Raw genomic sequence first — 22,902 nt, forward strand, 5'->3', positions numbered from 1 at the left:
TTGGACTGTGGGAGGAAATTCATGCAGACACAGGGAGAACATGCAAACTCCACACAGGGAGGACCAGCTGAGTCACCGTCACGCCCTATATTATATTATGTATTATATTATATTATATTATATTATATTATATTATATTATATTATATTATATTATATTATATTATCACTTTTGAATAATCTAATTCAAGGACACAGTGGAGTCTGAGCCTGTCCTAGCAAGTCAGGACCCAACCTTGGACAGGATGCCACTGTTCAAACATAAAATAATCACAATAGAAAATATATGTTTATATGAAGAAGTCTATCCAGGGGCCTTTAGATTCCATTTTATGTGAAATGGGGTATCAGAGACCATCAAGGCAGAAACCAATCCTGGACAGATGGAATGCCAGGGTCCACACACACACCTGTCCATGTGGGATCAGTCAGGAACTGCCAATCAACCTAACACACACACACACACACACACACACACACACACACACCTTTGAATGTGGGGAGGAAGCCCACAAAGATAAGGGAAGAACATGCAGAGTCCACACAGCCAATAACCAGATGCAGTATGAGAAGTCTGGACGTGGGAGCCGTGTGGCCACCTGTTGAGACTCGGGTGCTCTGAATTTCAGATCATCTCTTTCTCTCTTTCTGTGGCTAAGCAGCTCCAAATGGAGGAGTTTAGGGACCTCGAGGCCCTGTTCAGGAGTCAGGGTGGAGGCCTTTATAAAGAGCTCTCCAAGAGAAGGTGAGGAGCTCCACAGTCCAGGAGGACATCAGAGTTGAGCTGCTGCTGCTGCTGGTGCTGCATCAGGTCCAAAGAAAACTCTTCAAGTGGTTTGTTGTGTCGCCGTGTGCAGGAGGAGGGCAACCACAGCCTTCTAGGAGGACAGACCTGCAGGACACACTGGGGGAATATCACATGGAAGAAGTCTACCTCAGCTCGTGATCCTTCAGCAAATGAAAGGACTTTCTTCTGCTGTCTGAGCGGTCGTTCTGCTTTTGTCTTTTTTAGTAAGCCCCTTGACTGCCGACTGTTTCAACACAAATGATGTAGAATGGCAAGCTTCACCTTGGTGGGCTCAGTGAAAGCGCCACCTAACGATCCTGTCACACTTAGACAACCCGCTCCTTGAGCAGCTTTCATTCTGTGCCTTGGAGCAATTAGGACAGCCGAAGTAAAGGAGGAGGAGGAGGACGAGCACACTGTATGTGTCATGGCTGTCAAAACAACAATCAGCCTTCGAGATAACAGACCCTGGACTCGTCACCCTGCTGACCCCACCACCACTAACCCTGCCCTCCTCACATGAGGCGACACAAACTAAAATGAAGCGTACAGGCATAGCCAGGGGTGGCTGGGATTTTGGGTTTGAACCTCCCGATGCAGTTTACGACCAATCCAACTGACCGTTCACAGATGGAATTACGACGTGTTGCGTGTCGTGTCTCATCCTCAAATTCTCAAATTCATTTCTAGCTACGCCTCCGACGGCAGGTGCATTGTTGGTGCCAAGAAAGCCCTAAAGCCAGAGAGCCGAATGCTGTTCGAGTCTTAGACATTTAACTGGGCATGAAGACAGTGCCCTGCATTGTGAAACGAACGAACGTAAAAGGAGACACCGGGACACCAGAAAACACGTAAAAGCAGGGCAGCTCATTAAAGAGCCAACTTGACAGACCCTGGAATTCAGCGACGTCCACATCAGGAGCAGGGGCTGACCGGGAAGACCACTTGAACTTACAGCGCAGGTACGCAGCTTCTTGAAGACCCCCATGACCCCCCCCACCCCATTGAGTTTCTGGCCATGCTAGTAAAAAAAAAAACATTTTACCTTTTATTAAAAAAGGCACAAAGACAAAAGAAATTAAAAGTTAAGCAGGTTGGAGCCACTTGAAGCAAATTCAGAGGGTGAAACTGAGCTGATCCATTAAAGACTGAATTGATGTGAATGCAACGTTTGAGTGCTGCAAGATTGACACGAAGAAGAAGAAGAAATTATTAATTATTATTGACACACCTGATAAAGGCTACACAGACAAAATGGTGCATCTCTAACCCGCTTTTCTTGTTACATCATGGAAATTAGCGTTGCTTTTTTCCTTCCTGCTATCATCATCATCACCATTGTAATCATTATTATTTTAATTATAATATATTATTATTAGGGTGATGCAGTAGTGCCTCACAACAAGGAGACTGGGCTTCCTCTCTGTGTGGAGTCTGCATGTCCTCCCTTGGGCCATGTGGGTTTCCTCCGGGTACTCTGGGGGTCCCCTTAAAGATTAGGGGGATTGGCGATGCTAGATAAGCCCCTGGTGTGTGTGTGTGTGTGTGTGTTCGCCTTGCAATGGACTGGCATCCTGTCCAGGTGTCGTTCCTGCCTTGTGCCCAATGTTGCTGCCATGGGCTCCAGCTTCCCCGAGGCTCTGATCAGGACACAGCAGGTTTGGAAGATGATATCCTGACACACCTGATGAAGGCTTCACAGACAAAAACAACGCGTCTCTCTCTTTCTGGTTCCAACGTGGGGAATTAGCGTTGCTGTCTTCCCTTCTTATTAATAGTGTTTTAGTAGTAGTAGTAGTATTAACATATTATTATTATTATTATTATTATCACTATGTCGTTATTTTGAATTCATGATTGACTCGATCGCTTGTGCAGATCTCCTAAACCCCCTGCTGAGTTCGCACGTCCTCTCGGTGTTTCTGCGATTTCTTCGCACATCCTAAAGGAGTCCAAGTTCGGCTAACCCGACGGTCTGAATTCGCCCACTTTTGATGCACGCGTGTCCCGCACAGAGTTAGTTGCTGCTACACAACCCTGCCGCTTCTAGGAGGGGGCTTGGTGGAGGGTCTCCCAAATTCCAATGGAGGGATGGGATGGGTGGAAGCGGAAAACGCGGCGTCGCACAAGTCCTGGCCAAGCTCTTTTCTTGTGCGTTCCCCGGTGCCGAGTGAAGTTGCCCGTTTTCCAGCGCACCGTCGAGACAATGAAAATCGGCGAATGACAACATGGAAAACAAGGAGATGAAGAAGTACGCACCTCGAGTCTGCTGAGGCTGGAGCTCTTGGAGCGCGACTTCTTCCGCAGGTAGACCGAGAAGAACCTCCTGACGGTGAATTTCCTCATATTCATATCCATTGTGCGCGAGGCGGCTTTTTCCTTTGTTCGCCCGCAGCTCGGGGCTTTAGGACATGGCTGTCGGGGTGGCAGCGGCGAGCTGAGATGAGCACGCCCGAGGGGAGGTGAGGCGCGGCCAGCCGGGAGACGGAGGGGTCCGTCAGAGTGCCGAAGCCATGCGAGATGCGCACCGTGGACGGGCCGTCGTTCCCAGCCCAGTCAGCTAGCGTCCTCTCTCTCTCTCTCTCTCCGTTTCTCTCTCTCTCTCCCCCGCCGCTCCCCCCTCCCACACAGAAGGTCCTCCTGCGCCCAATCAGACGGGCGGCTTAAATCGCAGACGCAGCATCTCGCAGCGGGCAGGCAAACGAGCGCAGATACATCCCGGATAGCAGCGATCACCGGTAATAAAGAGCGCTCGATGGGGACGCTGCTGCGACACTCTGGGGCTTTAATTAGAGCCACTTGTCAATAGTCGGAGGCAAAAAAAAAAAAAAGATCCGAGGTTAGCGGACCCTTAGAGAGAGCCGAGAAGACTACCGCATCTGCTGCTGCTGCTGGTTGGTTTTTGGAGTTAAACGTGCCGGGGGATGACTTGGCACTCGTGTCGTGCATTCGGTACACTCTGGATAGGCGAGGCGGACTGTGTGACGTTCCCTTTGCTACGTCCGTTAGGGAAAAAAAAAAGCAGATGTGACCAAAAGGGAACTCACGTGACTGCGTGTCGCTGTCACACCGCCAGCCCGAAAACACACTGCGAGGGGTTCATGAGCACTCCGGGGACTTTACATAACAGAGGCAGCTGTTCAGTCCGCCGGACTCGGGACATGGGGGGGGGGGGGGGGGGGGAGGGGGGGGGGTGCAGGCTAGCAAGTCAATAGCCATTGATCCTCCCTCACATGTCCACTGCTGCCTCAGCCTTGTCCAGCTTTGCTGCTTCATTATTTTCAAGGCAGCTGACCCTGGCAATCCATGATTATCACGCAGATGCTCACGTTGATCCGAGGCCTGCTTGTAAAAATAGCCCCCACCACCCACTGCACTGCATCTGAAATCAAGAAGCCCTTAATCTCCTGTACGCAGCTCAGCACCCATGCAGGACACATCGATCAACTCAATAAGCCGCCGCTGCGCCCGTAATCACAGCTCGGTGCAGCACCCTCATCAGCCTGGCTCTGTAATTAGGCTGATTGGCGAGGGTGGGAGTAATCACTGTGGCCCACGGTGACACCCTGATGACAGGGCTGTGTGACACTAAGCTGACCCCTTCTGAGAAAAGCAAGAAGAAGATGACTGAGATGGCGGTGTCATGGGCACTAAGAGCAGATCGTAACTTTCACAAAGCCACATCATCAGACTCGGGCCCAGTAGTTAAGAGACGGGTCTGTTTAGTCTCTCTGGTGTAAAAGCAAATTGTTGGGCCCGTAATCCTAATGCTGGGCAGTCCTTCATGGCGTGGGGAAACGTTCCTTTGAAATGTCAGTCCACGTTGACGTGATTGCAGTGTCTGCAGATTTGTTGTGCTGCCAGTCTCCCGTTCTACCACATCCGTAAGATGTTTGGTTGGGAAGGCCACGTGAAAGCAGTTTGCTTTGTGACGAGGCTCATTGTCATGCTGGCATTGGCCATTAGAAGACGTGTAAGCAGTCCGTGAAGCGATTCACACGGATACTCAGATCAGCAGCGGCTTTCAAGGGAAGAGTGACTGCTACTAACAGGCCCGAAATGTGCCAAGAAAATGTTCCCCACACCATTACAGGACGACCACCAGCTTGGACTGCCAGTTGGGTCCATGAATTCCTGATGTTGGTGGCTCCCACCAATGAGCACCAGCAGAAATGGAGATTCAGCAGACCAGGCTACATTTCTCTGGCCTTCATCTGTCCAGTTTTGGCCCACTGGACCCTCAACATTCTGTTCTTGGCTGACAGGAGTGAAACCTGACGTGGTCTCCTGCTGTGGCGGCCTATCTGCCTTGAAGTTCTACGTGTTGTGCATTCTGAGAGGCGTTTCTGCTCACCAAAGTCGTATGGAGAGGTCATCAGAGTTACCAGAGCTCAGACCAGTCTGGCCATTCTACACTGACCTCTCTCATCCACTGGATGTTTTTTTGTTTTTCACACCATTCTGAGTGAACTTCAGAGACTGCTGTGTGGGAAAAATCACTGGAGATCAGCAGTTACAGAGAAACTCCAACCAGCCTGCCTGGCACCAACAGTCATGTCACCTATAAAACCCCATTCCGGAATTTGATATGACATTAACTAAAGCTCCTAACCCAAATCTGCCAGAATGTATGCGTTCCACTGCTGCCACACGATTGGCTGATTAGATAATTCCATGGATTAGCGGGTGCACTGGTGTTCCTAATAACTGGTGAAATGAATCAAGAATGTTCTCAAAACTCACTCAGCTCACTTCAGGGTCCCGGTGGGTGGAGCGTAAATCTTCTGCACTGGATGGAAAGCAGGAGCCAACCAAGGGTGGGGTGCCAGTCTATTGCAGTGCCCCTAACCACACACACATCCTAATACAGTGCCAATTTAGAGCCACCAATCAACTTAAAAGTAAAAGCAGAATGCCCAGGTGGAGACCCCTGCATGAACCAAACAAATCAATGACATTCCCAAACACCTGTAGTCTACATCAGGGTCCCACGAGGGTGGAGACCACCCCAGAAAATTCAGGTGCAGGGCAGAAAATTTTCCTTTATTGGACTTTTGACCTGATTTTGGATAAGCGGTGGACAATGGATGGATGGATGGGACGCTACTTGGCCAGAAAACCCACTTAAACGCTCCCTCAGGTCATTCGTGAATCTCCAGTTAACACTAATCAGCACGTCTTTAGGGGTGTCCAAAAATGAATTCCTTAGGTGTGAAAACCCCTTAAAGGATGAATGAAGTGTCCCTAAAATGTCATGGAGGGGAGAGTAAAGCTAAATGAAGAAACCAACCCTGACACATGGGACGTCTTGGAGGTCTCATATCCCTTCCACCAGGTGGCAGCATCTTATAGTTTGACTGACTTTGACACGAAAAGTGTGTGAAGTTCCATCCATCCATTATCCAACCCGCTATATCCTAACTACAGGGTCACGGGGGTCTGCTGGAGCAAATCCCAGCCAACACAGGGCGCAAGGCAGGAAACAAACCCCGAGCAGGGTGCCAGCCCACTGCAGGTGTGTGAAGTTGCAGATCTCATTAATGATTACAAAGACAGGGATGGACATCATTAGTTGTGGTCACCAGGCTACAAGAAAGACACAGCAGCACTTGAAGAGGTGAAGAAGAGAGGAGCCAAGGTGTGCGCCAGGACTTCAGGTTCATTTATCGAGTGTTCTTTTGTTCTGGTGGAGTGTCAAGGCACATGCCAGAGCAACACATGCCCACCATGTCTCAGTTGATGAGGGACGTGGCAGAAGGAATCTCTCAGAATTAACCTGTTCAGCCACCAGCAGAGAAGACAAACTGGGGACCTCATCCAGGTCTTCCAAACTCTCTAAGAAATCGATTCTTTCAGCCTAAGGGTGAATCACATCCTTGAGGACACCTAGAGGAGACTAAGGGGACGTGCATTTAAGACTAAGGCCAAGAAGCTCACCTTTACACAGAGTTGTGGAAATCTGAACAAACTACCAAGAACTCTGACAACCTTCAAGAAGGGTCTGGATGAGATGTTGGGCTTTCGGCTGAACAGACGAACTTGATGGACTGGATGGTCTCCTCTCATTCGTCAAATTTCTCCTGTTCTTACGTGGGTGTGGAATTGCATGTTAACATTAGACAGGTCTGCACACAGAAAGAACAAACCCCGGAGTGGCCCGCAGCACACTTTTCAGACTAATAAACGTCTCTGCTCAACCCACGATCCAGCGCCCCCAAGTCTGCTCCGAGTGTCCACCTCCGGGTACAACTGCACGTAAGAAGCACAGTCAGGTGTGGGCGGGCTGTACTGGGAGCGGTGGGCTACTAAATGAAGATCTGCTGACTTGTGCCACGCTCCGCATTTCTGGAATGGCACAAACGACAAAAAAAACGATCCGAGTCTTTGTGGCGAATGGAAACGGTTAATTCATCGAGTGTTCTTTTGTTCTTACGGAGCGTCGTGGCACATGCAGAGCAACACATGCCCACCATCCTTCTGTTGATGAGGAACGTGGCAGAAGGAATCTCCAAAGTGGCGGTGCCGCTTCACAAGATCAGAGGCGCAGCTGAGCCCACCGTGTCTGCTGTCCAAAAACGACTTCCTTAGGTGTGAGAACCTCTTAAAGGATGAATGCAGTGTCATGGGGGGGGAGAGTAAAGCTAAATGAAGAAGCCAACCCTGACACATGAGACGTCTTGGAGGTCTCGTATCCCTTCCACCAGGTGGCAGCATCTTATTGTTTGACTGACTGTGACACGTAAGGTGCTTGAAGTTGCACATCTCATTAGTGATTCATCTCATCATCTCATCTGTTCAAGTTCTGTCCGTTATCTGTGTGGGGTGACCTCCCCTTGGTATGGGGTCACATTTCATAGAACTGGCAGAGGTTTATAAATTAAATCCTCATTTAGTGTTCACTGTTTGTTTGAATTCTTCAGGAGCTGAACTATAAACAGTTTAATGTTCCTAAAGCGGTGGGCAGCTCACTCCACAGGTGTCTAAAATGGGGTCTCCTCCTTGTCTGCGCTATTACGTCACAGACTTGACAGAAGTTGGTATAACTGTGGATCAGGGGACAGAGTGCCAATAGGTAAGGATACTCTCACCTTGGGGGGGGGCACAGGAGCGGGCATTGGTTTGGGATTCTCTCGAAATGTCTGCGGTGGGAGGTTGTGGAAGGGGGCCCATCATCCTGGTGATGAGGAGAGATGTGGTGCCAGACTGAGACAATGGTAGTGGGGGCTAACCAAGTGTCACAGAGGTGACGGCCGTGTGAAGGACAGGGAGGTGTTCAGTACGTTGTTTCTGTTCTTAGTCCATAGAGATTGTGGTCGAACCTGCTGAGCATCCGAAAGACAGCAAGGAAGACATTGTGTGTGGCGATCCGACTTCTGATTTACAGTGAATGGTGGTAGTCGTTGGATCTGTGGACAGAAAGAACAATGGTGACGGTTCTGGTCAGTGGAGTTGGGGGACCAGCGTATCTCCGAGTGCAGAGGGACCATCAGCCTGGCACAGGTTTGCCGTGAGGTGCCAAATACAAGACGTCCACTAGAGGGCGTCGAGAGTGCCCACACGGGGAGACTGTATTGTGTGTCAAGAAGCAGAGCAGTTAGAGGGGACAATCGAGTGTCACTTGGGCTTGACTGTGACTCCTCGGAGGTGGCGTATAAATGCAAGTGAAGTACGGGAAGGTGGACTTTCATGGTGTTGTTGGTCCCTGCAGATCGTGGCTGAGTGTACTGAAGAGACAGCGGTGAAGATGACGACTTCTGATTTACGACACAAAGTGGAGTGGCCGTTGGTGTTTGATCTGCGGACACGGCAAAGGGTTTGGAATCACAGAAGAGATCCGAAGTGCTTGGTGATTAGGACTCCAAACATGCAGAGACAGTGGAGGGTCAAGTGCTTGAATGTCAGAGCTCTGAAGTCTCGGTGTAAGTGGAGGTGGTGAGTTGATCGTTTTCATTGTGTCTTTTAATTTGTCGAAGAAGAGTCTGCGTGGACTGCTGGTCTGGGAGTATGGAGAAGAGCAAACTGCCAGTTACAATGAAAGGCAGCACCTACCCTCCAGCGAGAGCACACATGTTATTTATGGCATGAAAAGTTCACCTGTGTGTGTGTGCCTCTCATTTTCTCACTGGTGCTTAGTCATGAACTACAAGATGCTTGGGTGTAATACGTATCGGGGGTCCCAGGACACGGGGCACTGCATGTTGACGTCGCAGTTAGGTGTCAGAAGCTGATCGTTCATCACGTATGAGTGGTCAGATTAGACTGCAATACGAAGGGGGCTCTTAATGCCCACGTCCAGCAGATGTTCTCTCCTGAGGTAGTAAGTAGGGTGGCACGTCATTTGTGGGGGCAGCCACATGGAAAGCGCTTGGTGTGGGAAATGTTACCACCCGTCCCTCACTGGGGGGGTGACAATATAAATGACTTTTAAGCAGAGGGGCATTTTGGACTTTAAAAACTGAACTCTTGCTACCCCTGGGCATGAACGAGGTAAATGAATTAGGGTGTTGGCCATCAACAGTCACCTGACTGTCACAGGAGGACTTGTGACGAGCAAAACAAAAAAAAAATTGCAAAACAAATGGGGTTTTACTCCCTGAGAGATTCGTGTCATTGATGTGACAAAGGCCGGTTTATTTTCAGCCTGGCAGAGTTTATTTACATCCATTCTGCAAGCGTCTGCTGGTCATTTAGTACCTGAATAAAAATCACTGGTCGCTTATCCTGTTACGTGTATTAAGCTAACCAGAAGTGTTCTGATAGTTCGATGCCCACTTTGCCAATTATGATGACAATCTTGGCAACCTCAGGCCTAGAGATGGACTGGAGATGGACTAGAGCCACTGCTGATGGCTGTGCCCAAGAGGTCATTAAAGGCCTGGCTCTTGGTTTTTATCAGGACCCTCACAAGCCCGAACACTCGGACTCCTCACTCAGTCTCTCGAGAGCCCAGATGAGAGCCTCCATTGAAGATCACAGCATCGTCAGTAAAGTCAAGATCCCTGAATCTTTCTTCTTCCAACAGATGCCCCACAGCCGCTGGACACCACAACTCTGCCCAAACACCCAGTCCTTGTGATCATTGAACAGAGTAAGAGCAGAACACCCCCATGTCCGGACACCAGAATCAACTTGGAAAAACACAGAGCTTCTACCTCCACTCTGCACAGCACTTGCAGAACCAGAGTACAGGCCGGCCATGATATCCAGCAACTGGAAGAAGTGAAACGATGCCAACTGCCATCTGTGGGACTCAAGAAACGGGAAAGGGTGCTTGTAGGTAATGGAGGCAGTGAAAGTTTCTGTGGAGACAAAACCAGTGCCTTCTGTGCAACACTACACAAAACATGTCACATTTAAAAAAGAAAACTTAGGTGCACCTCCACGATGCTGGGAGTGTCAGAACTGGTCTGATCACCTTTCACGTGCTGACCTGCACCATAATACTCAATGTGCCTCCATTGCACATAACTTCACCATACAGTGTGCATGTCACCAGTCCATACTGGTCTTCTGCTATCAATAAACTGGGAAACTGCACATTGGCCTGGTTTGAGAGAGTCTTGTGATCAGCTGGTGGGCCATCCGGGTAGGGTGGTCTAGCATCCATGGGAGAAACCTGCAGGTCTTCAGAGATGCTGAATAACAGGTGGGTTTGTAGAATTGTGAAATATGTCAATAAATCAATCATGAAAATGAGAGACGGTGACTTGATAAATGAGATGAAGGTCCGCAATTTTTTATCGCTTTCTTTTTTGAAAGAAAAAGATGCAGCAGCGCTAAAGAAGTTTGAGAAAAGCCACAAGAAAGATGAGGACCACGGAGAGCAATGGAGAGAAGGAGGCGAGTGAACTTCGGAGTTTAAGCAGACATTAAGAGGTGACGTGATGTTTGAAGTAAGAAGGCAATGAGTGTAGAGGATCCCAGATATAAATAAATTCTTCAATAAGAACACGGAGGACACAGAAGATAACTTGTTTAAGAGCAGAAATTGCATGCATGGTAGAATTTTGGGCGGCACGGTGGCGCAGTGGGTAGCGATGCTGCCGGGTTCGTTTCCGGGTCCTCCCTGCGTGTAGTTTGCCATGTTCTCCCCGTGTCTGCGTGGGTTTTTCCTCCCACAGTCATGCAGGTGAGGTGCATTGGTGATCCTAAATTATCCCTAGTGTGTGTGCTTGGTATGTGTGTGTGTGCCCTGCGTGGGCTGGCGCCCTGCCCGGGGTTTGTTTCCTGCCCTTATGCCCTGTGTTGACCTGGGATTGGCCTCCAGCAGAACCCCGTGACCTGTAGTTAGGATATAGCAGGTTGGATAATGGATGGATGTTTAGAATTTTTTTTTTTCACCCACAGATGCATGAAATAAATTAATAAATGAGGGTGTGTGGTGGAGAGCAGGACCTGTAAGGACCTTCAGGGCTTGGCTTGATGTTATTTTGGACAATCAATGTGAACCAGGACAGGTGAGCTGTTGGGCTGAATGGCTGCTCTTGAAACAATTGTGCCCCTTTGGAACTGGAACTCCCAGCATGCCCTGCAGACTCAGGAATGCCACCCACCACCCAGCATGTTGGGAGACCATGCAATCTTGAGAGACTGACTCCCTCTGTCCATCCACTATCCCTGGCATCCCTACCTGGAAAGGAAGATGAGGATCATCTCCTGGCCAGGACTCCAGTGTGTCCCCACCATCAGGTCAGGTTGGGAGCCTGCACTGGTACAGCACATTGGCAACCCCCCAGGCAGACACGTGGTCCAGTCCACATTCCAGAAATGACCCTCTATCAGCCACAGCAGGTGTTACATGGGTGTCCCCCTTGGCCTGCTCCAGCCACTTGGATCCTCAACAATAAGGGTCCTCTGAGCAGGTAATGGTGCCCACATGGCTGTAGTGCCGTAACCTGACGCTCCCTCACACTGCAGGTCACGTGCCTCATTCAGGACTCTGTGAGCAACACAAGTCAAACCAGTGGGACCCGAGGACCCTCTGAAGGGACACACATGAAGGAGTCAGGTCTATGTCTCACAAACAGGGGGCACCAGGACTCTACAGACTTGGACTTTCGTCCTTTTTCAGAGATATCAGGAGTGCCACACACCCCCTTCCAGCGACCTCATGACCCCCCATGCTCTCCCCAATCCGTCTACTGACTCTCAAGGAAGAGACATGAGAGACCACATCAATGTCACCGCCGAGGTTAGTAAACCTCTCAATGAGGTCGACACTCTCTCTGCAGACAGGACACACTGCTGATGGTTCATGCCCAAGAGGTCATTAAAGGCCTGGCTCTTGGTTTTTATCAGGACCCTCACCAAGCCCGGACACTCAGACTCCTCACTCAGTCTCACGAGAACCCCCGATGAGAGCCTCAATTGAAGATCACAGCAATCATCAGTAAAGTCAAGATCGCTGAATCTTTCTTCTCCAAACAGATACCCCACAGCCGCTGGACACCACAACTCTGCCCAACACCCAGTCCATGTGATCATTGAACAGAGTAAGAGCAGATCACCCCCCATGACGGACACCAGAATCACTTGGAAAAACGCAGAGATTCTACCTCCACTCTGCACAGCACTTGCAGAACCAGAGTACAGGCCGCGTCATGATATCCAGCAAACCTCGAGGGGGATCCCGCCAACCCCTCAGGAGGACCCCCAGGGCAGCTTGATCAACTGAGCCGAACGCCTTACAGAAATCGACAAAGGCTGAGATATTCGCGTTTGCGCTCCATGAGAACCCTCAGTGTAATGAAAAATTTGGCTCCATCTTCTGGTCACATTGTGTATTACATAGAATGCGCCGCGGTTTTGTCCTCGCTTGTCCGTCACCAACCAGCAGACCGTAACGACGTGTTCGACTCCTAACGTTAAGGATGACGGGACGGCGGAGGACGGGATGCCTCGTTGGTTTGCTTAGAATTATTTATTTTATATGCTATATATATTTTATATATATATATATATATATATATATATATATATAATATATATATGTCTATTATATAGCGCCTTTCAATCTATCTATTAAATAGATAGATAGATAGATAGATAGATAGATAGATAGATAGATAGATAGATAGATAGATAGATACTTTATTAATTCCAAGGGGAAATTCACAATACACAAAATTCATAAATAGCACGTTTCACCTTATCTAATATAATTTTTAAATCTCTGTTTGTTTTCGCCAATGTATCTTTCGCCCATTCACACAAATACGACAACTTCAGAGGAGAACAACGACATCAAAAACGCAGGCACTCAGAATCCCGAGCACACAGAATTGCAAGATGGACCCCCCTCAGATAAGCGAATCATTAATCGTCCCATCTTCTAAACCCACTTATCCAGAGCAGGATTGTGTGCCAAGTACAGGGAGCGATGCAAGCTTTAAAGGGCGCTTGTGAAGGCCGCGAGCCTATCGCAGCGATTCTGAGAAGAAATTCAAGAGCAGACGGGGAGAACGTGAACACTCAACTTGACTCGAATCTCCGTCTCGTTGTTGCGAGGCAGCAGGTTTACCACTGCGCCGCCGTGCCGCCCCCAAATCATTAACCACAAACTCGAGATCAGACCATACACCAGAGTCCCCAACGGTGTAAATTACTAAAGCCGAGTGAGGTTAAAGAGTTCCTTATTAGATCGAGATCAGCGTAGGGTCTTATTTCACAGCTGAAGAGTGGGTCTCAGTTTTCGATGACCACGTTTTTCTCTCCTTCGCAGGGTCACAAGCCGCTAAATAAGATGCTGTCTCGAAAGCGCGGTTTGGCATGAACTTTTCTGGCGACCAGCAGTATTCCTCTACTGAACTAAAGCCGTACAGACAACACAACATAGTTCACCTTCAGTGCGTATTTGAGATGGCAAAAATAAAAAATGATATAATGCACAACATTAACTCCAGCTGACCCCCGTGACCCTGTAGTTAGGATATAGCGGGTTGGATAATGGCTGGATGGATCTTACCGAGATATGAAGCCCTCAAAGCCAGAATGTCAAACGTCGAGCTCACTTTACCTGAGTGGCGAAGAGATCCCCAAATCCTGAAACACTGCACTTTAGCCACCTTAAAGTAGGTTGTTGTCATCTTCCTTGTTCTTCTTCATCATCCATCCTGCTGTGTCTCCTTTTTGAAGGAGCTGCTTTTCTTTTCTTGTCCTACCATCACCGGATTTATCACTCCCGTTTGTGCGTATAGACTCCTCCCCCTTACTGGTAACGCGTGGTTCCAATTGGTCCCTTTCCCCCATCATAATTCCCGCCACCGCCGCCGGACATTTTAAGACTCGCTCCTTCTCCAAGATTCACTTCAGACGATCAGACTCCCGCACTCAACAAAAGAAAACAAGGGAACTAATCCTCCTCATGACCATTGCTATTGGCTCAGGAAAATACAGAAACTGATTTAACAAGTAACTGTGGCAAGACGGGCATTTCGACAGGGGTCTGGATTTGCAGGCTCTTCTTTAACACTCGGATCACTAATAATGGATTGTAACCCCTCTGTCAGATAACAATTCTGTGGATAACGGGGTGAGCCCGCTAGGAATTAAGACATCAATGGGCTCACTTTCAATGATAGGCCTTAAAAAGGCGGGCTTGCAGCTTCATTAAAAAAGGCGCGCAGCCTCACTCTGTCCTCTCCCGGAAGTCGCGACTCCCTGACTGTCCCGCCCACCTGATGATGAGGACGCCCCTCACCATCCATCCATCCATTTTCCAACCCGCTGAATCCGAACACAGGGTCACGGGGATCTGCTGGAGCCAATCCCAGCCAACACAGGAACCAATCCCGGGTAGGGTGCCAACCCACCGCAGGACACACACAACGCACCCACACCCAAGGCCAATTTAGAATCACCAGTGCATCGAACCTGCATGTCTTTGGACTGTGGGAGGAAACCCACGCAGACACGGGGAGAACCCGGGAAGCGAACCCAGGTCCCCAGGTCTCCCAACTGCGAGGCAGCAGCACTACCCATTGCGCCACCGTGCCGCCCCTCACATTTCAGAATGCTGCAAACTCCAATCTTTAGATTTTCTCTCTTGTCAAGTGATGTGCGTAAATGTAAAGTAATTGATTTCACTTCAGGTTATTTGGGGAATTCCATGTTCTGAGGGAGTACACGTGCCGCGATGTATATTTAAGGTTCATTTTATTGTAGTGAAGACCCGTTACGTTTGAATGAATGGCTGCTTGTGTGTTGATGCTAGACAGGCTGGCTGCTGTTTAGGAGCAACGAGTGAATGTTTTTATCTGTGTAATATGTGACTTCACATTATTATTATTTTTATTACCTCATTAGAGCCTGGATTGTGTTATATTCATCTATGTTAATGTGGAAAGTCAATTAAGTTCCAGCTGCCCGTGTCAATATTCTAAATATACAAAGTGCTGTTTCTTCCAGGCAGCTTCATAGACTACCGATCTATTGCTGCCATCTACTGTTTATGTGATGCTATTAATTTAGCACAATTTCATTGATATGCATGATTTATGAAAGTTTATTTCCTGTCTTTAAAAAATAAAAAATAAAGCCACATAGACACATTGAACCTGTGTGTCTCTATACCTGGCTGGTTGCTATACCCCTGTTATATGCCATTTGTTATGGGATTCATAAAAGCAGCTGTGTTCCATCTGTTGGAATGAAAAATGCAATGAATCATATACTGCATACAGTACTGCATACATTTCAATAAATGGCGCACTGCACGCGTTAATGCTGAATAGGCTGATGTCTACACTGATGACTTAGTTTTTAAATTGTTACAATAGCTAAGAAGTATGTCATTTCTCAAATAAAGAAAAGTACCATGAAATGTGACAATCAATAAATAATAATAACATGAAATATGAGTTTGAATAATTGTGTCACAAAATATTACACATTTTATATATAATATATATTAATATATATATATTATATAATATATATACACAGGTTATTATAGTTAATGAAAACTAAAATCAAAACTGAAACTATTATTAAAAAACATTTTTGTAAACTGAAATAAAATTAACAAAACCGAAATGAATAACTAAAACTAAACGAAACTATTAAAGTAGTTGGAAAGACTAACTGAAATAAATAATAATTTACTAAAATTTTTAGTTTTCGTTTTGAATGAATATTCTTGCCGTTAGTCTTTAACCCTTTGTAAGTTTTAACTCTAAAACTGAAAGTCATCCACCTCGAGCCGTCCCCGCTCATATTCATCCAGTGAACGGTGGCTGGTGACAGAGGGCGGCTGTTCACACAGCATTTGCAGTGACAGAGCAAGCTGAATGCGGGTGCATAAAGCGTGAGAAATAGAAAGTGATTTACGTGCCACCATTCTTTGCACTTGTTGTATATCAAAATGTATTCAAACGGCTGGAATCAGAATGTGCTGGTCAACAAAACATTTACCATATGGACAGAAAAATCATGAGTGAGTAACGTTTCAGTTTATTTCTCAGGTGTCTGCTTTTTGTTGACAGCAATTCACCTGCGACTTCACACAGGAGAAATCGTTTTTACTTTCTCATATACGAAGTATAGAGAAAGTATAGTAATCATGAAAAAATTCTTGATGAAAAAAATCCTGATGTTATAGAACTCCCAGAGTCCAAAAATACTGTTTTTTGGAATTGTGTGTGTGTGTGCGCACGTGTATGTGTGTGTGCCTGTGTGTAAACACGATAACTCAAAAACGCAACTAGATAGATGGATGAAATTCGGCATGTGGTTGTTACACCACACATTGTACGTCTGTATTAACGTTTTGGCCAAACCCATCACCCGGAAGTGGTACTTTACCTGAACACATATGATTTTTTTTATTTATGCAGCTGCAGAGTCCGACTTATTCAACATTACTTTTATAATAATTGTTCATTGTATTATTAATTTGATTTGTTGGTGATTGTTCCTTAATGTGCATAATATAAAAATATAATCATTGTCTTGCGGTTTACTCCTCAAATATGCATCCACATATCTGAGTATATAAGAAAGTCGAGGAGAGCACTCACGATTTTTGAAAATCAAATGCCGCTGATCGAGAGACTAACTAGGTCATCATACAAGATCAGCATATTGTTGCTGACCACACTTTTGCTTTACAAACATCGTTTAACAACGAAGCGATACAAACAAAAGGTAAAGAGTCTGACAAGTGATAAAAAACTAAACATACTAACGGGTGTTTGTATTTATTCTATATTTATTAATTTATTTTTTTAGTTCATATTCCAACTCAAAATACCCAATATTATTAAAGTAATCCATTAGAATAATTATATTTTAAAATATTTGCCTCCCTTTTTTCAATGTTTTTCTCTCTCTCAAATCAGATAGTTGAAGTATCGTATTCTTTTTGTTCTTTACGTCAGCCATATCATACATATTGCATACCAGGGAGTTTTCCTGCCTTATCCAAACCTGCTGCGGTAGGCTCCAGATTTCCTGTGATCCTGCTCTGGATAACAGGTTTAGAATGTTCTGTATGTTGTTCTTAATCTCAGATGCGGTCTCTGTTGTTTTGTGCCTGTCCGTATTCCTATGACCTGCTCTTGCCTGCTTATTGTGGGTTTACTGTCCTTATGGTGGGCTATTCAAGACTTATTGCCCCTAACCTTCACACAACATGCTTGTTGTTCCTTGTTTCCCTCAATACAGCCAGGTGGGGTCTGCACACTCATTCAAGTCTAAGAGCCCTGTTCTTCCTAAGCCCTGTGATTTTCATGAGAGAAATATTTAAAAATTTTAAAATTGTGTAAAATTATTCATATTCAGTGTCTAGTTTTGATCATGCTTGTTGTTATCAGACAAAAACAAAACAAGATAGTAAACCAGGCAGTGAAGTAAGCTTCCATGAACATTAAACTCATATCCAAATCTGTTAAGTGTACAGTTCTGTCTGATAGTGACACAAAACTAACTCCATAAGCACTCCATGCCATAATTACTAAAACTAATACTGAAACTAATATATATAAAAATAAAATAGAAATGTCTTGGTGAAATAAAAACTAAACTAAAAATACACGATGAAGGAAAACTAAAACTAAACTGAATTTCTAAGTAAGGTCAGAAAAAATATAGAAAATAAAAATTAATATAAAAAGGCAAAACTATAATAACCTTGATATATACACACACAAGGGTGAGCAAAAGTAAGTTTACAGCTGATGATATGGAAAAGACTTTCAGGTTATGTTATTACAATAGCTTTATTAACTCAATAGCTTTAAGAAGAAGACGACACATAAGACATTTATTTGTATTAATACAAATAAATACAGAAATAAATAAATAAGTAATAAACTGTTTTGCATACTCACAACTGTAAACTCACGTTTGCCTACCCCTATATATATATATAATTTATGTCTAACATATGAAGTTATTGGGCGGCATGGTGGCGCAGTGGGTAGCGCTGGTTCCTTGCAGTTAGGAGACCCGTCTGGGTTCGCTTCCTGGGACCTCCCTGCGTGGAGTTTGCATGTTCTCGCTGTGTCTGCGTGGGTTTCCTCTCACAGTCCAAAGACATCCATGTTAGGTGCATTGGCCATCCTAAATTGTGCTTGGTGTGTGTGTGCCCTGTGGTGGGCTGGCGCCCTACCCGGGGTTTGTTTCCTGCCTTGCACCCTGTGTTGACTGGCATTGGCCCCTGCAGACCCCCGTGACCCTGTAGTTAGGATGTAGCAGGATGGATAATAGATGGATATATGAAGTTATTCCTTTATGTATTTATTTAATTTTTTTCATTTATTTTTTAGTAACAAAATAGTCCCTGAATGAAACCTGTCACCTTCACTCAACAAACTTGAACGGCCTGCCGGGTGGCCATAGATCATATGCGCTGTGCCTGACTTGGAAATCCTGTGGCTGATGTGAATGCTCAAAGTTGTGACTGTGCACATCAGACACGAGTGCAATAAAAGTGGCCAAGAATGACCGCACAAAGAGACAACTTTAATTCAAGAAACTCCAAATTCATCATCAGGAGTCTGCGTCCAAAGCGTCTGCTGTAATCGGAGAGTTGGTGGCTGAAGGTTGATGTCCACTATGCCGATGATTCACCAATCAAAACACAGGATTCGCTAGAGCCCGCCCTCTCACCTTTTGATATGTGAAAATGAAAGTTTTTATTTCACTGCTGTTGTGTGTGTGACCTAAGAAATAATGGATAATATATTTTAGATGTGTGTGTGTGTCTTGGATTTATGCTTCGGCTCAGGTCATTACCATCGTCCCAATCTGAGGTTGCAGGTTTTTCGAGGACCTCCCTGCGTTTGTCCTTCCTCCACTTCTAGCCAGTCTCCATAGCATGACGCTGGCACTCCATGCTTCACCATAGGGAGGGTATTAGGCAGATGGTGAACAGTGCCAGACTTTACCAGGCCTATGCTTGGAGTTCTGACTAAAGAGTTCAGTGTTTGTCCAGAGATTTTTTTTGCCCTCATGCTCTCAAGAGTCTTTTCAATGGCGTCGTATGTCTTTTACTCAAGAGTGGCTTTCCTCCGCCGTAAATGCGTGATTGGCGGAGTGCTGCTGGGATGGTCGTTCGTCCGACAGGTTCAGTCATCCCTGCGAAGGAGTTCAGAAGCCCTGTTAGGTCTTTGGATGTTAAGAACCCAATAAACACACTAAGGTTTGCATGTCGTATTCTTTTTGGAGCTGCACGATGGGAATTATTAAGCTCACTAGAGGAGACAATGTTCAGTTTATCTTTATATAGCGCCCTTCACTGTCTAAAGCCTCACGTGTGTTCTTCTGCTACCGCAGTCGATTTCGCGCAGGGCGAATGAACTTTTAGGAAATCTTTGCCAACTTTTATTTCTCAATAAGCAAGAAATGTGACCCGCCAAGAAGCTGAACAGCAAAGCAGGACTCCGAATCCCCTCTCGCAGCCTTCGAAAAATTGAGGGAGTCAAACTGACCTGCCAAGACGGACATCCAGTTTCACGTGAGGTTTACAGCAAAAGACACAAATGTAGCGAAACGGGTTTGAATTGAAAGGCAGTGGAATAAATCACAGGGTGGACTGAGCCGCGATTTGATGACGTTGTCTTTCTTAACGTGTTCTGAGGCTAAGTGACTCTTCGGCTCCCAGCCCCGGGGTCCTCCACCCGTTGTCTCGCTAAACCAGGCGAGTGAATGTCAATAACGGCGGCTCCGCTCAGACATTAAAATGCTGCGCCAGCCTAAAAGTCTTTATTATTAAAAGAAGCTCATATCCTGTGAGCTACGGCAGACATAACGTTAGCACTGCGGAGCAATCAGAGAGACGGGGAGACAAAGCGCAGGACTGCGGCGGCGACGGCGGCACCGTGACCTCCTCGGCAGGAACGCGACAGCAAACCTTTTAGGTGGATGGCATCTGTCAGACTGAATCATCGCTCGAGTAACCCGATCGAAAAAGACAAAGAAAAGAAAAGAAACGAAATGAAATGAGCTGCACTTGTGTTCCCGTTTCTGGGACTGATGCCATCCTGAAAAAGTCGCAAACATTATGAGCCACCAGAAGTGCAAACATCGCAATGAGACCGCGTTACGTAACGGCGAGGAGCGGGGAGAGCGGGCGATGGGGGGGCTCCACATAAACTGTAGAAGGGTCTGCTGTCAGACTGCAAAAGACAGACATATAATAGATAGAGAGTTGGATGTGAAAGGCACTCTACAATAGATAGATAGATAGATAGATAGATAGATAGATAGATAGATAGATAGATAGATAGATAGATAGAAAGGCACTATATGATAGATAGATAGATAGATAGATAGATAGATAGATAGATAGATAGATAGATAGATAGATAGATAGATAGATAGATAGATAGATAGAAAGGCACTATATGATAGATAGATAGATAGATAGATAGATAGATAGATAGATAGATAGATAGATAGATAGATAGATATAATGAAAGGCACTATATGATAGATAGATAGATAGATAGAGATAGATAGATAGATAGATAGATAGATAGATAGATAGATAGATAGATAGATAGATAGATAGATAGATATAATGAAAGGCACTATATGATAGATAGATAGATAGATAGATAGATAGATAGATAGATAGATAGATAGATAGATAGATAGATAGATAGATAGATAGATAGATATAATGAAAGGCACTATATGATAGATAGATAGATAGATAGATAGATAGATAGATAGATAGATAGATAGATAGATAGATAGATAGATAGATAGAAAGGCACTATATGATAGATAGATAGATAGATAGATAGATAGATAGATAGATATAATGAAAGGCACTATATGATAGATAGATAGATAGATAGATAGATAGATAGATAGATAGATAGATAGATAGATAGATAGATAGATAGATAGATAGATAGATAGATAGAATGAAAGGCACTATATGATAGATAGATAGATAGATAGATAGATAGATAGATAGATAGAATGAAAGGCACTATATGATAGATAGATAGATAGATAGATAGATAGATAGATAGATAGATAGATAGATAGATAGATAGATAGATAGATAGAATGAAAGGCACTATATGATAGATAGATAGATAGATAGATAGATAGATAGATAGATAGATAGATAGATATAATGAAAGGCACTATATGATAGATAGATAGATAGATAGATAGATAGATAGATAGATAGATAGATAGATAGATAGATAGAAAGGCACTATATGATAGATAGATAGAGATAGATAGATAGATAGATAGATAGATAGATAGATAGATAGATAGATAGATAGATAGAATGAAAGGCACTATATGATAGATAGATAGATAGATAGATATAATGAAAGGCACTATATGATAGATAGATAGATAGATAGATAGATAGATAGATAGATAGATAGATAGATAGAAAGGCACTATATGATAGATAGATAGATAGATAGATAGATAGATAGATAGATAGATAGATAGATAGATATAATGAAAGGCACTATATGATAGATAGATAGATAGATAGATAGATAGATAGATAGATAGATAGATAGACAGATAGATAGATAGAAAGGCACTATATGATAGATAGATAGATAGATAGATAGATAGATAGATAGATAGATAGATAGATAGATAGATAGATAGATAGATAGATAGATAGATAGGGCAGCATGGTGGCGCAGTGGGTAGTGCTGCTGCCTCGCAGTTGGGAGACCTGGGGACCTGGGTTTGATTCCCGGGTCCTCCCTGCATGGAGTTTGCATGTTCTCCCCGTGTCTGTGTAGGTTTCCTTCCACAGTCCAGAGACATGCAGGTTAGGTAGATTGGCGATTCTAAATTGGCCCTAGTGTGTGCTTGGTGTGTGGGTGTGTTTGTGTGTGTCCTGCGGTGGGTTGGCACCCTGCCCGGGATTAGTTCCTGCCTTGTGCACTGGGATTGGCTCCAGCAGACCTCCGTGACCCTGTGTTCGGATTCAGCGGGTTGGAAAATGGATGGATGGATGGATAGGAGTGAAAGGCGCTATATAGTACATACTCAACACCTTCAAACCCAGATGTTCCCAGTTTTGTTCTGACACACATTCTCATATCACAGCAGAAGGCTATTAACACAGAAGGTTCTGACATCTCCTTAATTTTTCATTTTAACATTTGTATTTTCCAGACTGTCACTGACATATTGAAATTCATGGTCTCATTATTTTCATTTTATATTTCTATGATGTGTATGTATTATTATTATTATTATTATTATATACACTGTATATAGTGCACATATTTTTTGTAATTTTGCTTGACAAAGAAGGCCCAGCTGCCGCCACCTCAGCTCCGTATCTCAAAGGCTCTTTTCATTGCTCTCCTCATTCCAGTCTTGTGCTCCTCTGGCCATTTGCGTCTCATCTTGAAAGTGCCACATGATAACCGGCAGCATTTTTACACCCAAATGGTTGAATATAAAAGGCTTACAAACAGGAGAGAGGCCACAAAGTATTGAAAAGAGAAAATCTCGCCGGCCACAGCCGTTTTTTTCACGTTGGCCTTCATGAATTCAGTTTAACTCTTCAGACGCCACGCTTTGCCGAGGAGGCTCAGAGTTCATCACTCCTGATCTTGAAGCCTCAGATTTGAAGACGTGTGCCAGGCTCTGGTCTGGTGTGCAGATTATTTC

General features: G+C 45.2%; 1 protein-coding gene and 1 long non-coding RNA gene across 4 annotated transcripts in view; both read right to left on the reverse strand.

Moving 5' to 3' along the window:
* LOC127525970 (uncharacterized) overlaps positions 1-22,902 on the reverse strand; it is a 495,457-nt gene that overhangs the window by 379,953 nt on the left and 92,602 nt on the right. The window lies entirely within an intron of this gene.
* rps6ka2 (ribosomal protein S6 kinase, polypeptide 2) overlaps positions 1-22,902 on the reverse strand; it is a 123,790-nt gene that overhangs the window by 91,844 nt on the left and 9,044 nt on the right. The window contains exon 1 of one of the 3 annotated variants that reach the window (XM_028821100.2): positions 3,046-3,581. The exons of the other annotated variants lie outside the window; for them this stretch is intronic. Within the exon in view, the coding sequence (XP_028676933.1) occupies positions 3,046-3,144 (99 nt within the window). The 5' untranslated portion in view covers positions 3,145-3,581. Of the gene's footprint in view, positions 1-3,045; positions 3,582-22,902 lie in introns of those variants that run through there. 3 annotated transcript variants of the gene reach the window in all.

This window comes from Erpetoichthys calabaricus, chromosome 15 (genome assembly GCF_900747795.2).
Source record: "Erpetoichthys calabaricus chromosome 15, fErpCal1.3, whole genome shotgun sequence".
NCBI lineage: Eukaryota > Metazoa > Chordata > Cladistia > Polypteriformes > Polypteridae > Erpetoichthys > Erpetoichthys calabaricus.